We start from the raw sequence: 14,642 nt of genomic DNA, 5'->3' as shown, positions 1-14,642 counted from the left end.
CTAAAAGGGATGAGGAGACAGGTGAGTGGAGAATGCTACATAATTTAGAACTACATAATTTGTATTCATGTCCAGATATTATTAGAATAATTAAATCAAGAAGACTTAGGTGGGCAGGCCATGTGGCACGAATGGGAGAGGAAAGAGGAGTTCACAGGATTCTTGTTGGGAAACCTGATGGTAAGAGACCTGTAGGAAGGCCAAGACGAAGATGGAGGGACAACGTTGAGATGGACCTGAGGGAAATCGGTAGGGATGGAAAAGAGTATATAGAACTTGCTCAAGATAGGGAAAGATGGAAGGCCTGTGTTGCTGCAGCCATGAACCTTCGGGTTTAAGAAGGCTAGGGAGTTAGTTAGTTAGTTAGTTCTATTTATTGTTCATTAAGTTGTTGGTTCAAGTGTTGTAGTAGTGCATTTCTACTTTTACTCTTGCTGGACCCTGTGGCCGACTGGTTAGCACATCGCTCTGCAATGCCAGGAGTCCCGGGTTCGAATCCCGCTCGGGCTTGGTTGTTTGCGAATGTCCATGCATCATTTCATCACTCATCCCCATCTTCGCAAATTAGCCAAGAGGCACAAAACGCGAAGTAAAATAGACTAAATCAATCAATCAATCTACTTTTAATCACAGACTTATTCTTGTCAATTCATCTGATAGACTATTTGAAAAAGGTGAAATAATAGTGTAGAAGTATGTATCAGAAGAAAAAAAACAATAAAGTAAGTTTATTGTGTTGTGGAATTAAAGATAAATAGCAATTTTACATACTGAAAGGAAGTACTCACTTATTTGTGAAATTGTTTGTTTATCATCACCATTTTGGTGGCTTCTTCCATGTCTGTTGTGCAATTTTTGAAGCATGACATTAGGTGCAGGGACGTCGGAACTTATTTCAAAATGGGGGGCAAGTTCTTAAATCCACCAACCAATTTTTACAATCTATTTTCCTTCGTACATACACACTGTGTGTGTACACACATACATAGGCGATTGGAGATGAACTCCCTACCAAGACTAAAACCCATAAAACTTTTTTAAAATCTCTGAATCTTTGCTAAAAGCTGAAGCTGTAAAAGGGGCATTCAGCACATGTAAGGACAACACATAACTCCACAGAAGATTATAATGGCTGTGGGACCAGGCGCCAGATTCTTCTTGGGAAAAGTAAGCGGTAATATTTCCTTGTAGGGCGGTCAAGTGACCTTTGAACTTCCCTTTGGGTGCCCTACAGATAACACCTTGTAATTAAATGGTCCCTGGTTCAACAGCAGGTGAAAGAACTTGCCAGTGAGTTGTACTGAAATATTCCAATTTATGCTGTAGCATTACTCCCGATTATCGTATTAAAATAAAGAAAGAAATTTTAGGGGGCATCCGGTACAAAGAAATGTATTACGTAAAATACGTCTTTAAGATTTATGCTGCTGAATGATGTTGATTATCTTGAGATATCGTTGTGGGGATGTTATCAAGTGTTCGGGGCTGATGATAAGAATGGAGTTAGCTCTGAAAAGCCTATTTATTTACCCTGGTTTACATCCAGGGAAAATTATATATTTTTTTTAAAATTTATCTCGCAATATTGAGAAATAGATAATGATTAGATTAAGTAGGTAAGGCTACAACAACAATAACACACTCATGCGTGGCCCAGGTTTCGAACCTAAAACCTCCCCTCCCCGATTTCAAAATATCGGATGCAACCGCAAGGGAAGTCAAGTTCTTGCTTGCAGACATTAAAAGTATGTTTCTTACAAGCAGTTTGCTATGTGTACAGGCATTCAAATGTTCAAATCATTTATAAAAAGAATGCATTTTCAAAGCTTGAAATTCATGAGGGCTATACTGTTTGAACTTAAGGAACTTTCTTATCGACACTATTTAAAATCAAGAAATGTGAAATGGAATTCTTGTTATGTAATTTTTGCGAATCAAGAACGCAAGAACTAAAATTTAAAATATTGTCTGGTTTCAATTTTTCATTGATATTCCATGTAGAAGAGGGGATAATGTAACTGGCAGGCATGTGAATAGAATTTTACCTTGCAGGTATGTTATATGCTTCCATGAGTGGCAGGTTGTAAGATTCCATATGGGTACAATCGTTCTAAATTGCTGCCGATGACTTTCGGGAAGTTGCACGTTTAATAATTAATAGACAGTGACATTTCTCTCCTGTTTCATTGCCGGTTTTTCAACAGTGAAGACTCCAGTAGTAAATAACCTGGTAGTTTAATGAACTTTCGTCTGCAAAAGAGAAATTTGCATGTGATATTTAGGAATATAGGCTATATAAAATTGGAATCTCCACCCACAAAATAGTCTCACTCGTCGCCTACCTCCTCACTCCTTTTTTGGAGAGTTACTGCTTATCAGTCGCGGCTAATCTGATTTTATAAATAAGTGAAGTTAGAAAAAAAATTTAGAAACTGTAATGTATTTTCAAGAATGTCACTTACAGATATTGTCAATTGTAATCAGCATTACATATTATTTGGTGCTGGGTATATAGCTATATTTCCAAAGCGGATTAAATTGTCCCCTCTCCCTAGAAATCAAACACTGTCCCTTTAATGATAAGACGGCTGCAATAACCACTAGGCTATTGATGGTAAACAGCCAGTTTTTGTAATATTAAGTTGTTCTCGGAACCGTCACTAAATTATTCAAAATAAACAGTTAAAGGGTGATACAATCCATTAAAAATAGTCTTAATTCTTAAATTGGTGTTTCTTTTCATGGTTCAACATTCATTATATTTAATTACAAAGCTCTTGTGTGTTCAATATCAAACTATTGTCATACCTATGAATGTGGCAAATTTTAATCATACAATAATATTATCTATCATAATTCATTTTGGTTTACTTTTCGTTGAATTTTGATTCTGTGGCGAATTTATATTGTTTCATAATAAAATAACATTTCCACTTCCTGACTTCACTCTATAATTAAACGAATTTTGCATATGAACTACTGCATAGTTCATTGAAATACACGATTTTAATTTAGTTCTTTGTTTACAATATGATTTTAATAATTTTGGATACTTTTAAGTATGTCAAAACAACCCATGAAGTTATGAAAAAAATCAAATTAGTTCCTTTATTGAAACCATCAAGCCAAGGTCATATAAACCTGCAATAAACTGGGCACAAACAATTATTTTTATCTGGCGCGGGACACTCTGAAGCACTGAACCTCTGGCGAGTGCCAGAAATGCATCCCCACCCCCTCCTTCCTCCAACCAGTGCGATGTGTTCCAGAGCATCGTGTGATCACATTTTTACATTCCGTTTTAAATGTCTTACGTCTACACAGAGACGATTACTGTAGTACTTGTCCTGAAGTTTGCGCAATGGCTAAAGGATACGATGATGATAATCATGAATGAAGGAATCATGTGTGTGCTTCCCTGGAAATGGAACACTTTTTTCTTAAGTTTTAAATTTGGGCAGTTTTTTCTACAATCGCTTCCACTCATGTAAATGATCAAGGAAATTTTTATTCTACTGCTTAACTTACCTCAAAAAAGACATATTTTCTGCTGGTTCTTCCACTCTTCCCCTGCAACAAACCTTTTCGTAATCAAAATTTGACATATTAATAATGATACGATGTGGTGTCGATGGATGCACTGTTTCGATGAACCGGGGCAATTCACCATAGATAACTGACCGTAACTGGCCAACCCAACACCAAAGTTCAACTGAAAAGTTCCAGACAAAGAGGTTGCAGGCACGAGGCATGGAGAGAGAGGGAGGCCAGGAATTCGTCAAAGGACATTTGGTTCCTCCACGGCACCTGTTTCACAGAAATGATTCAGGTTGTATCTATCTATCTAGGAACTGCAGGCAGTTATCTGAGTGCACCGACCTCTGCCCCCTCCCCGGAGTATTGTTACAAGCGAGCGCACCTGTACAAAACCTGGTGGAACTCTATACAGAAGTAGCAAATTCCTAGGTGGAAATGGGGGGGGGGGGGGGGAGACAATTGACGTTCCACTTTATTTGAAGAGACCAAACTGCCGTTCCTAATCTGCTTCAGGATCTGTCAGTCACGTACTTCATGTTCTTCCTGTTAGCAGAGACTTGAGTCCAGGTTCATTTAACGAATGCAAAAATACCAGGTGGTTATAATTAAAGTGACTGTGTTCAGAGTGGTACAGCACGGGTTGTAATGAGAGTAGCAGTCTGAAACTTCGTAGATATGCTAATGAAGCAATGCGCTCGCGAATTATGCACAAAAAAAAGTTCCAATTCTCGCCACCAGGGTAAAAAATGGCGCTTAAGCAGTCAAAACGTGGATTTTTTTTTAACTCTCACGTCAAAGTCGGTGACATTGCCTAACCATTGTGTGAGCTCCCTGGTTGTTGTTGGTGACGCTTGTTGCTTTTTTTCCTTCAGTGATGTGAATGTTCGCCGAACATTAAAAGTTTGAATTTGTCCATGTAAAAAGCAATGGCTAATGAAGGTGTTTTACCAGAATGGAAGCAATAGCAATGCTGCATTGGGGAAATATCGCCAACAGAAAGGGCTGAGAAGAGGGCCCATGTCAATTAATGGGCTGAAGAAGAAGATGAAGAAATTCGAGGAAACAAGTGAATTGGGTGTTGCACCAGGGAGAGGAAGGTGGCCCATCCCCGTGGAAGTTGTGGACGAAGTTGCTGTAGCTGTAGCTCACCGTCCAGCACATGCCTCAACTTCTGCAACCAGTGCTAGAGCTGTGGCACGTGAATTGTCACTCCCGTGGTCAACAGTTCGCAAGGTTTTGCGGTGCATTTTACACTGGTATCCCTACAAGATTGAAACTGTGCACCAATTGAAACCCCAAGATATTCCACAATGCCGTGAGTTTGCCCATCGGTTTTTGGCACGCATGGAAGTGGATGACATGTGGCCGGGGAATATTCTGTGGACTGACGAGGTGCATTTTACTCTGGACGGTGCAGTGAATACTCAGAACTGTTGTGCAGGAACCCCATTGCACTCAGTTTACGTGAGTGCTTGGTGTGGGTTCACTAGCTTCTTCATTCTTGGTCCGTTTTTCTTTGAGGAGATGACACCTCGAGGGCCTGTTAGGTGTACAGTGACATCTGCACGTTATAAGGACCTCCTTGTGCAACACGTGATTCCAGCTTTGCAAGAACGGAACTGTGAACACACCACCATTTTCATGCAAGATGGGGCAACACCACATGTCGCTCGCCATGTGAAAGATTTGCTGCGAGAAACCTTCACTAATGACCGCATCATCTCTAGGCAGTTTCCAGATGGATGGCCTTCCAGATCCCTCGACCTTAATCCATGTGACTTCTGGTGGCTGATATTTAAAAGATTGTGTCTGTCAGGGACATGTCCGGTCTCTGGCTGATCTGAAGGCTATCATACAATGACATGTCGCTCAGATTTCACCAGACATGCTGCGAGCAACCGTTGATCATGCTGTGTTACGAATGCAGCATGTTGCTGAATTGGGAGGCCATATTGAACAGTTCTTGTAACCATAGTTCCTAATAAACATGCCAGAACCATTGTTCTCATGTGTTTGATCTTTCCTGCCTATTCCCTGTAACTATACCACGTTTTGACTGCTTACAGTGCCATTTTTTACCCTGGTGGCGAGAATTGGAACTAACTTTTTTTTTTTTTTTTTTTTCATATTTCGCGAGAGCATTGCTTCATTAGCATATCTACGAAGTTTGACTGCTACTCTCATTACAGACCGTGCTGTACCACTCTGAACACCGTCACTTTAATTGTAACCACCTGGTATTTTCTCAAAACTTCCTCAGAATCAAAAATAAGTTGGAAAATATAGCCTCATTTTTTAGTGCGTGACTGGGGGGAGGGGGCAAAAGTACCATATTGCCCCTCCTCATTGATGAGTGCCCCCCCCCCCCCCCCCCCCGGTTCTGACATCCCTGATTAGGTGCACAGTTGTTGCCTGATGCTTCTTGGTACCAGAATGCAAAAAACATGTTCTCACTAGACATAAGCTATGGTTTAAGTAAGTAACCTTTTGCTAGTATGCTGTTGTAATGCAATATTTTTTCTAAAAATAAATATTATTTCAGTTCACAGCCTGGACCATCTCGCTTGGCACCACCAACGCCAACTTCAGAAGACACTACGCCACTCATTCCAACAGACCACACAACTACCTCATCTCACATTACTATGAATTCCACCAACACGACAACAAATACCACTACCGCGACAGCACATCAGCCAGCAATGTCAGGCTCCGTATCAAGCTCTTCGATATCGTCATCATCTACAACGCCAAATAGCTCAACCAGCTGCAGCTCTACATCTAGTTCGAGTACGGCACCATCTTCTCCGACCTCGCCTCCACCGCAAGTTGAGCAACCGTTGCCCCACCCGAGGGGTCCTCAACAGCAACAGAAGAGGCACAGCTTCAATGTTCTTCACAACAGCCAGTCATCACCACAAGTGTCTCATAGGTCAGTACAGAGTCAACTATGTGATGACATTTAACTTTCCTGCATGTCTTATAAAAACTCTTAACCAATTAAAGTTTAAATTAATTTTTTTAGCCTACAGTTTTTAGAAGCATAAAAGTGTTTTTTTTGCTTGTAAAAAGCGTAGACAAGAAGAATAATTCTACAATGTAAGAATGGTTACAGTGTGTATGTACAAGAAAAAATAAAACAATTAGAGGTTTGTTGGGTTTTTTTTTTGTTTTTTTTTAAGTACAAATCATATGTTCTCTTATTTAGACATTCAGAATAAATCTTACAAGTTTTTAGTTTAGCGTTTGTCTATGTTAGCAAATCAATATTTGGCATTACGAATTTGTTAACTGAACAAGTTTTATTTGCAACAAGCATTTGAGTGGCAAAAGTGAGTTTTAAACTGAGAGAGATTTTTTTTTCTTGTATGTACGTATTGCTTTCATTACAGAATTATTTCTCTTGTAAAGTGTATGGTTCTGACAAGCACATAAACACAACAAACAAGAATAATGTCTATTGAAGGAAGCCTGTGTTCTTTCGAAACGTCACATTGAAAATTGTGTTTATGTGCTTATAAGAACCATAAACTTTTCGAAAGAGGGATAAATATTACAAGTAAGGGGTACAGTATGTTGTCGCTGAGATTTAAACAAGGAGAGCCTTGAAAATTGTTGCAATTCAGAAAGATTTTCTAGTAGCTATGTGGGTAACAGGATGAGCCTTTAACCTTTCAAGGATGAGTGCTGAACCTGTCTTATCAGTGTGTGTATTCTGCAATGGACGAGCGTATACCTGTCATGCCATATCCTGGTAGTATTACTGCTGTTCCTTTGAATACATATGAAGGCATGACATACTGGAATGACAAAACAATATATTACACTTTCCATAAAGATAATGCAATAGTTTTGTTCTTCATTAGTAATTAGTTTCTTCCTCTATAGGCATTCAGCAGAGATAATTAGTCCAGCAGAATCAGCAGTGTCTGAATCCATTCCAGGAGAACAGTCTGACTCACAGGTAACTATTGTTCTTGGTTCATATATCGGTAATCTTATCAAAAAATGAATTTGAAGTGCACCGTAATATCACCTGCTGTAAATAGCATTATTTATATATGCTGTATGTCCACCTTATTAGAGATGCTTATGTACTATCTTTGTTAGAAAAAAATCTTTGGTAATATCTGTAACACTGAAGTGGTTCTATTTTGTTGTTTGTTGACAATTCCTATTGAAGGGGTACGGAGAGTGGATATCAAATTTTGTGATACCATGTGAAAGACAGCCACTGAAATCTTGAAGCAGCAAGTCTACAGAGATCTGCTTTTATCACGAACTAGCACATTTGATTGACACAAGGGTTTTATGAAAGCAGGGTGTTATTGGATACAATGCAAGATCTCGGTAACCTTTAACCATTTGTATTCCTGTCTGTGGCTTGCATCAAGAATAGCTTGCAAGAAGAGCATTTTATGACAGTATGCATGTGTGTACTCACTGTCAATAGTTTTATCATGCACCAAATTTTACAGGAAGATCGGGAGACCAAATTCCTGACTTGTCAGCATCTGACCTGTGGTTACTGTTGCATGATAATGCTAGGCCATACATGATCATATTGTGGTACCACCGTTTAACTAAGAAAAATATAGTTGCCATGACTCATGACTTTTGCCCCAGCCCTCATATGTAAAGGTTCACATTCATGGTATTTAATCTTAATATTATTTTTTATTAGTTCTAAGTGGTGATTTTTGAAAATACGTACGTGATTACTTCCTGCATCTAGCAAATGTACATCTATTCAAGGCCAAAAGAAATCAGCTAATTGAGAACATGTGATTTTGCAGATTACTGGAAGCGAGGAATCTGTGCAGAGGCACTCCAATCGCCATAAACGTTCTGGAAGTGACTTGGCTCCTGGCCCACCGCCCCCACCACAAGGCTCACACCAGGGACAAAGCTCAACTCCACAAGTTCCTGCTGTGTAAGTAAATGAGAAGTCATCTTTCTGGACAGAACTGAAGCATTGTTTTTTTCAATGTAGCTTTACTGCTGATTCATACTTGCCTGAATTGTAGTATGTAGAATTAAATGTTGAAGGCCGTGATTCGTGCAGTAATTTGTATTGTCTCAGATCACTTACATCCTCTTTGCGTTTTGGCAACTTTGAATACAAAACTTTAATTTTAAACATTCATGATTATTTTCTGTATTTAACACTGTAGCAAGATGGCTACTCACCGGGAATTCTGCGTTAATTATTGGCTCCAGGAATTATGCGTGATTTCTGCATGCATTTTTCTCTGTAGACGTGAAAAATTGCAACTTTTATTAATCCAAATCCCATTGAAATTATACATATTTATAAATGCTTTAAGGTATGTTTTTCAATTTTAGCTTTTATTTTATCTAGGAAGTAAAAGAAAGCTGCGTAGAAAATGAAACAGAATACTCCCAATCCCTTTACTTTGTTAGTGTCTTTTGCAAAACAATCTATCTGACAGGCGAGAGATTATTGCAAGATAAGATATCTTGGAAGTTGATTACTTAGATTTGAGTTTGAAATTCTTATACAATTACAAATTTTTCGTAGCTTACTATATCCCATAACATTTGTGACTTGTCTTTGTAGGTATATTTCTAATCTTGAGTATGCGAAATGGTAAATGTAAACTCCGTACCTTAAATTAAATATTTATGTTCTTCTTAAAGGTTCACATAACCACTTTTTATAGATGCAAAATAATAACACTGTTATTTTTAGTTTTTTTTATTTTATTTTATCTGCGACATTTCGTTCTGGTTTCCCAGAATTTTTTCAAGCTACACTAAGATATACATACAACAACACAACTTCACATGGCTAGTCAATCTACACAGAAGTGAAATCAGAACGAAATGTCGCAGATAAAATAAAATAAAAAACACTAAAAATAACAGTGTTAGATTATTTTGCATATATTTAAATATGTATATATTGTTTAATAGAATTGATTATTATTTTTTTTTTGATACATTGGAATTACACAGGTCCTTTATATTGTTAATGTGTTTGTGTGTGTATCAGTGTGCCTGGTGAGAGGTGGTAATACGTAAGGTTGAAATAGAAAAAAACATCTGCTTGTACCCTTGTACCGGGAATTATATTTGAATTTTATCATGGTCTTAGAGTGGGCACCCTGTGTAGCTGTTAAATATTTTCTACTCTACTATATAAAAATGAACAAGATTATGATGTAAGAATATTTGATAGTGATTGTGCAAAAATTTGAAATACAATAATCACAAGTATGATAGGAAGAAAGATAGATCATAATAAACTTGGATGAAGATATCGTGAAATGCTGTGAAAGGATAAATTTATTTTTCAATTGTCAGTCTTAACAGATTTTTGAAACTGTTGATTTGTTGCTTTGGTTTATTTTACTTCGCTTTTCTGCCACTTCTGACTAATTATGAAGATGAAGATGAGTGATGATATGATGAAGGGACACTCGCAAAGAACACCTATGCCCAGACTGGGATTCGAAAAAGAGACCTTTTGTGTGCAAAAGGACTTCCTGCAAAGGGTATTCACAAAGAAATGCTTCTTGTTTGCGAAGGAAGTTGTTTGTCAGATTAAAAAGAAAACGTTTTCTAAAAAACAGCTTTGAGGCAAGTGATAAGGTTTGTAGGTATGGTGTGAATTTTGCAGGGAAAACTATGCAAATTTTCATGCTGCGAGTATCCAGGCACTGGTCAAGCGATGGGATAAATTTATCAATATGAGTGGGGATCATGTTGAGAAATAAAGGACTTTAAGGCTCGGCTGGACCTTTGGCACCCAAATGGGCGATTTTTTTAAAAAAAAATTCTCCATTTGAAAAACTGCTGTGATATTCCAAAATATGAAAAATTACATCAGCTTAGAATTGCTTTTAGAGCATTGATGAGAATTTTCGTGTAGTTTTCTTTCACTGTTGTCTAGATATTATCAATAGTTTCATGATTACGTAAATCTATTACACTATTGGTAATATCTAGACAACAGTGAAAGAAAACTACATGAAAATTCACGTCAATGCTCCAGAAGCAATTCTAAGCTGATGTAATTTTTCATATTTTGGAATATCCAGCAGTTTTTCAAATGGAGAGGATTTTTTTTAAAAATTTGCCCATTCGGGTGCCAAAGGTCCAGCCGAGCCTTAATTCTTGCATATTAATCTCGTAATATGCTTTACCATTTGGCAGCATCCAAGAATATTTGAGTTGCAAAATTATTCTCGGTGTAATTTTTTTTTACTATTCAGGTACATTGCTATGTATCCATATAAACCCCAGAAGGCAGACGAATTGGAATTGAAGAAAGGTGACCAATACACTGTGACTGAAAAATGTCAGGATGGTTGGTTTAAAGGTACATCACATAGGACACAGAAATCTGGAGTATTCCCAGGAAATTATGTGATATTAGCAAAGTAAGTATTTGTCAGTATTGTAGCTATTAAAAGTAATGGTTTCACCCTAATTGGTGTATAGAGTTAGTTTGACACTGCACTAACAGCTTTAATGACCATGTATTAATGATGGTTGATGTGGTACTGCACAGCTTTTTTCCCCCCAGGAGATTAGTGTTGAAATTTGGAAGAATTGTTTACATTATTCGTTATTGATTTTTAATCAGATACATGCCATTATGATTTACCATCCATTACACATACTAATCACAGTTATACAGTGACTATAACGATAGATTGCATCTATCAGACTAGCGTGGTACTACTCACTTTTTCTGGATTTGAATTTGGAACATATATCAAAAGTCATGTTTTTATATTGTTAATGATTTTTAACCAAATCAGACTGTTATTATGTACCATTTGTTACAAAGAACTCAAATTTAAGAAACTTTGGTGACAGCATGTTAGCTTGTTCTACAACAGTTTGACACCCTATGTTTTACTGACAAAAAGGAACAGAGAATCAAAGAATAAAGTACATTTACAATATTAATAAATTAAACACATGTTCATTGTTAACAGTGTTTTCCTGTTGAAAGTCTCATGTAAATCCTTCATTAATCATATTGTCAAGACATTGTATGCTTATGTCATATCAGTGCCCAATTAAACTGATCATCAGAGTTAGGATTTTTAGGGGAAAATTTCATTTGGAAAAAGGAAGGGAAAAGGTGCTAAAATAAGACCCAAAAAGGGGAAAAAAGGTGCTGATTGGGGCAAAAAAAAAAAGGTGCTGATAATTATACTACTTATTAAAGCTTTCCCTCCTATTTTATTAGTCTAAGCTATTCACTCGAAGCTGTGTGCACATCACACACATAGGTTGTGTTACAGTTATTCACCAGAGTCGGGAAAAAAACACAAAGCTGTTGTACCTTACAACATTAAGCATTTCTAAATTTTCAAAAGTGAGTTTGTTTCTTTTAGGAGATAAAATATCTTTATATAAGCTGAAGCTTCTCTCTACATCCACAGAAACAAGTGGGGCAAACTTAGTATTCACTCGGAATGGCAACTCTGTGGAAGTGATAAATTCCACAACATCCAGATTCTTGTCAAGACTAGCCTCAAGTTTGTCTCTGGCAAAACCATCTAACTGCCCCCTCACAGTAGTAAAGATATTCCATTGTTTTTTCTTTTCGACGCCTTGTTCTTCTAAGCTTTTGATGGCTGTCGACAGGTACTTGTAGGAATGTACACAAAATAGTTCTTTTTGCAAATCATCTATCTTGTGGGGAGAAGTTGCTGTGCCTTGGAAATTGCACCTGCATTGGTTGAATCCAGGGAAAGCACAAACTCCTTAATTTTTTCAAAATTTTCACGCAGAAATCCATGATCCCCAGCGAGTAATGATGGGGAAATGTGGCAGGGGCAGGCAGGTAGTTTCTCTGTAGGCAAGAATGAGACTCCGGGCCTTAAGGAGTATTTTCTTCAGATCAAATATGAACTCATTTACAATGTTGTATTCATTCCTAATAGATTCAGAAACCCTGTGAAGGGCATGAGCCAAACAGGTTACATGCTTTAACTTGGGAACAACGGCTTCAATTGTTAAATGCCGAAAGCATGTAGGGAGCCTGGTCAGTAACTACCACAACTTTTTCGAACTGAATTCCACCGGGCCACAGTTTTTGACAGAAGTCCATAAATGACTGCATGACTGTACTGGCATTGGTTTTCTGCAACTCACATGTTTAGTAACATGGGCTTAACTTCCTCACCTGTCAGAGGAAAAACCAAAATGTTCGAAACATATCGTTGCATTGAGTCTGTCGTCGTCTCCTATATCGCAATCTGACACTTTCACCTTAATTTTACGAACAGTTTCTTCATACACAGGTTCAGTATAGTTTTTCCTTAACGTACTCTCATCGGGCTCTGACAACCATGTGTACTTTTCAATTAATCCTTTCAAGACCGGATGGTTCACCTGCTCAAATGCATTGCATAAGAGAGGCTGCCGAGATTTACTTCCTTGCAGATTCTTGTTCTTTTGATGCTTAGAGCTGGAAATATGTTGCTGGATGCGATCTCTCTTGTGTTTTTCATCTAATGTGATCACAAACCGTGCATCGAATCATTTTCTATGAACTCGTGCTTAAATTCTTGAGCCAGACTGAGAAATCGGGATCTGGGCACTTTCGGCATGGTAAAGTACATGCACTAACAGGATCTAACAAAGTGAAAAAGCAGGTAAGGAACTTACATCCACAAACAATATCTGTCCACCACGCACACATGAAACGTGAAACCCACCACTTCAGAAACACATTGTTGCTTCACTGCTTCCAAGACCAAACGGAGTTTCCTTCTTCCATCTTAAAAAAAAATAACTGCGATCTGATGCATATCAGTAGCGGTCTTTCTATTGTTGATTTCAAATAGGCAACAATCAAGCACAGTTTAAATACATTCAATTTCAGTTAACAATGTGAAAACATCTTAAAGAGAGAAGTGTCGCGAAAAAACAAAATAAAAATTCAATAATTTGCTGAGGAAATATATTTAACAACACCAGTAAAATGATCCAAAAAAGGGAGGAAAAGCGATTAAAAACACGAAAAAGGGGGAAAATAGATAAATGTCCCAGAAAAGGGAGGGAAGGGGAAAGGTTATCAAAAAAGGGGGAAAAAGGTGCTGGAAAATTAGCTCCATTCTCACGTTGAGGCAACATTTCACACACTTCCAGAGGGGTCTCACTTTCACTACCAAAAAAAGGTGCGCACCTGAAAATCCTAACTCTGCTGATCATACATTACAAATATTACCTGTTTTATTTTGTAGCTTTTATTATACAATTGACATTTTACAAACCATAATTTTTGCTGTCTGAGAAGATTATACAGGGTGGCTCAATAAGTCACTTAACAGCCCCGGTACAAGGCCACTGCACCGCGCAACATGGAAATGGTGATGAACAATCCTTATCAGGCCAAGGGGGAACCACATTGACGACACCCTCAGGGTCGGCGGCCATCTTGATTCAACTTCAGAATTTTAAATGGGAAGGGGGTCGTGCGACATATCAAAATGGGCTAGAATTTCACGAGAAATGCAATGGTGAAGGTTTTTTCGACGTATCTTTAACCAGTAAAAAGTTATGACTGAATTCTTGTACCAATTTGCTCCTTTTCGAGGTGTTAGAAAAATGCCTTAAAATTTGTTTAGCGCATCGGTAATGCATCGAGATGAAAGTGACGTCTAGGGAGAGACGTTCGCATGCCATTGCACATTATTTTAATCGGATACATTGGTACAAGAATTCAGTCATAACTTTTTACTGGTTAAAGACACGTCGAAAAAACCTTCACCATTGCATTTCTCGTGAAATTCTAGCCCATTTTGATATGTCGCACGACCCCCTTCCCATTTAAAATTCTGAAGTTGAATTCAAGATGGCCACCGACCATTTGGGTGGCGTCAATGTGGTTCCCCCTTGGCCAGACAATGATTGGTCATCGCCAATTTCAAATTCCATGCCGCAGTGGCCTTGTACTGAGGGTGTTAATTGACTTATTGAGCCACCCTGTAGATGATAATGTGCAAAGATTTATTGCAGGATTAAATTTTAAAATGTATGTAATTTCACAGGCTGAACCTCGCCCTTCAATAATAGATAATTGAACTTGAATTTGACTTTATTATTAACATAATTTA

The 14,642-nt window shown here is 37.8% G+C and overlaps 1 protein-coding gene across 2 annotated transcripts in view; it reads left to right on the top strand.

Annotated features, from left to right (window-relative positions):
* Positions 1 to 14,642, top strand: part of POSH (SH3 domain containing ring finger posh) — a 162,631-nt gene that overhangs the window by 116,429 nt on the left and 31,560 nt on the right. For both annotated transcript variants that reach the window (XM_083123643.1, XM_083123642.1), the window contains exons 7-10: positions 6,080 to 6,469; positions 7,426 to 7,501; positions 8,334 to 8,470; positions 10,776 to 10,943. In XM_083123643.1, the coding sequence (XP_082979769.1) occupies positions 6,080 to 6,469; positions 7,426 to 7,501; positions 8,334 to 8,470; positions 10,776 to 10,943 (771 nt within the window). The remainder of the gene's footprint in view (positions 1 to 6,079; positions 6,470 to 7,425; positions 7,502 to 8,333; positions 8,471 to 10,775; positions 10,944 to 14,642) is intronic.

This window comes from Lepisma saccharinum, chromosome 6, assembly GCF_977018435.1.
Source record: "Lepisma saccharinum chromosome 6, izLepSacc3.1, whole genome shotgun sequence".
In the NCBI taxonomy this organism is placed as follows: Eukaryota; Metazoa; Arthropoda; class Insecta; order Zygentoma; family Lepismatidae; genus Lepisma; species Lepisma saccharinum.
The sequence above is the reverse complement of the archived record's forward strand: the minus strand, read 5'-3'. Positions and strand labels throughout refer to the sequence as shown.